Here is a 2,174-nt window from a genome sequence, read left to right as displayed (position 1 = left end):
TGCATCCAGTCACCTGGAGGATGTTTTGGCTACTTGCCGGTGTGTTGCAATCATGAAAAGTACAGTGATCCTCCAGAGGATGGAATTAGTGTCACATCATGCCAGACATCAGACATCTCAGACCATGGGGTAGACTCCTTTTGCCATCATCAGAGAGACTGGAAGATGATCCACCTCCTTCTGAGGGAGATGCTGAAATGATCCCAATGAATCAGTCTGGCTCCCTTTTCTACCAGTGGTCAGTAAGTCAGTTCAGAAAAGATGTCCTAGATTCAGGAAACTGTTCAGCTGGAAACAGAGTCTAGGAGATTTCCAGTCCACCCTCCTGCTCAAAGCAGGGAGCACAGTGAATTCAGGCCAGCTTGCTCAGGGCTTTGGTCAGTTGGGTCATGAAAATCTTCAAGGACAGAGATTTCACAACCTCTCTGGGATGCTGTTCTAGTGCTGGATTGTCCCCATGGTGTTCTTTTTTTTTTTTTTAATGTCAAGTTAGTCCAGTTTTTCACAATTCAATGCAAGCCCTCATGGCAGGGGAAGATGACTTTCATGTCTTTTAACTTTTCTAAGTTGCTTCCACCCAAGGACACTCTGGATAGTAAATGGGGTCTAGCAAGGTCTCAAGCCYCAGGGTAATCACCTGCCTCTCATCAGATGTGTCACCCTCTAGATCCCATTGACTGTTTTGACTATTTTCCTTCAATAGTACCAGCACCTTGGRCAGATACAGCTTGAACAAGCTCTCTGCGTTCAAGTATCTAGGGGCACTGAATGTGCTCTAGGGTATGAAGATATCTAGGTAGGGCTCTCAGAGATGGCAGGAATGCCTCAGGGGACCTTTTCCTGTTGTAAAGAAGATCAAAACCAGGCAGCATGTACAGTTTTGTTCGAGCTAATATGGGATGCTCATGTTCAGGCAATCAGATACCTCTYTGGGACTTCTATTATGATGTGGGACTACTTTACATATTTTGCAGTWTCACTTTYTCYRYAGGAATCTCTTTAGGGCAATTCTCACTTCTTTATTCCTCAGACTATAGATGAGAGGGTTAAACATGGGGGTCACAACTGTGTAAAACAAGGCAAGGTATTTGTCAGTGTCTGCAGAGTCCCTTGACTGGTGTTTTAAGTATACAACCGTGGCCGAGCCATAGAAGAGAGTCACCACCACGAGGTGTGAGGAGCATGTGGAAAAAGCTTTGCGTCTGCCAAGCACTGAAGGCATTTTCAGAATTGTCCTGATAATGTTAGTGTAAGACATAACTATCAAGAAAAAGGGAAGGACAGCARCCACCAGGATGATGCTGTRCAATGTCACTTGGTTCCAGAAAGTGTCTGCACATGCCAGTTCCAACAGAGGGCGGACATCACAGAAGAAGTGATGAATGTCATGGGATGCACAGAAGGGTAAAGTGAAYACCTGATAGGTCTGCCCTACTTGTACTGGTRCAACAGCCATCCACAACCCCRCTACCAGYCTGAYGCAGAAACCTCCAYTCATGATGGAGSTATAATGCAGGGGRTCACATATGGCCACATAGCGATCATAGGCCATGGCAGCCAGGAGAAGGCACACAGTGCTGCCCAGAAAAACCAGGAAGTACAGCTGGGCAGCACAGCCAAGGAAGGAGATCCTGCCATCRTCTKTGAGGAAACCCACCAGCATTTTTGGCAGAGTGACTGATGTATAGCAGATTTCCAGGAAGGACAGGTTCCTCAGGAAGAAATACATGGGGCTGTGGAGGCTTGAGTCCACCACTGTGATAAGCATGATGAGGCTGTTCCCTAYGAGGAYCACGAGGTARATGATCAGGAAGACTGTGAARTGCAAACCTTGCAAGTTGYGGTGGTCAGAAAATCCCAGAAGAACRAATCCAGATCCAGCAGTATGATTCTCCAAGACTTTTCYTTGGGGCATTTTCCCTACACAGAACAATCCAAACAAYRTGCTCRCTGGAGGATGGTGATKRACCGTCCACCATCACACAGACCTCAAGCATAGTGAAAGACTGGTGCAAACACAAGCATAYGTGTGATTGCAGTATTATGCAAGCTTGACCAAGATCTGCATGTATGCATGGACGGCTAATACTGGTTAATGGTTGAAAAAATGTTTGTAAGAAGAGGATGGAACAGAACCCTTGAGCCCAAATCACTGTCATATATGGAAAAGAGAA

At 46.0% G+C, this 2,174-nt stretch overlaps 1 protein-coding gene across 1 annotated transcript; it reads right to left on the bottom strand.

Moving 5' to 3' along the window:
- Positions 1 to 976: 976 nt before the first annotated feature.
- On the bottom strand, positions 977 to 1,915 carry LOC112962340 (olfactory receptor 10A7-like). The gene has a single exon (XM_026058397.1). It carries the CDS (start codon positions 1,913 to 1,915, stop codon positions 977 to 979), a length of 939 nt encoding a protein of 312 aa, XP_025914182.1.
- Positions 1,916 to 2,174: the final 259 nt, after the last annotated feature.

This window comes from Apteryx rowi, unplaced genomic scaffold, assembly GCF_003343035.1.
Source record: "Apteryx rowi isolate R43461 unplaced genomic scaffold, aptRow1 scaffold_1461, whole genome shotgun sequence".
Lineage (NCBI taxonomy): Eukaryota > Metazoa > Chordata > Aves > Apterygiformes > Apterygidae > Apteryx > Apteryx rowi.
Note: the sequence above shows the minus strand (reverse complement) of the source record. Positions and strands in the feature narration are given on the sequence as shown.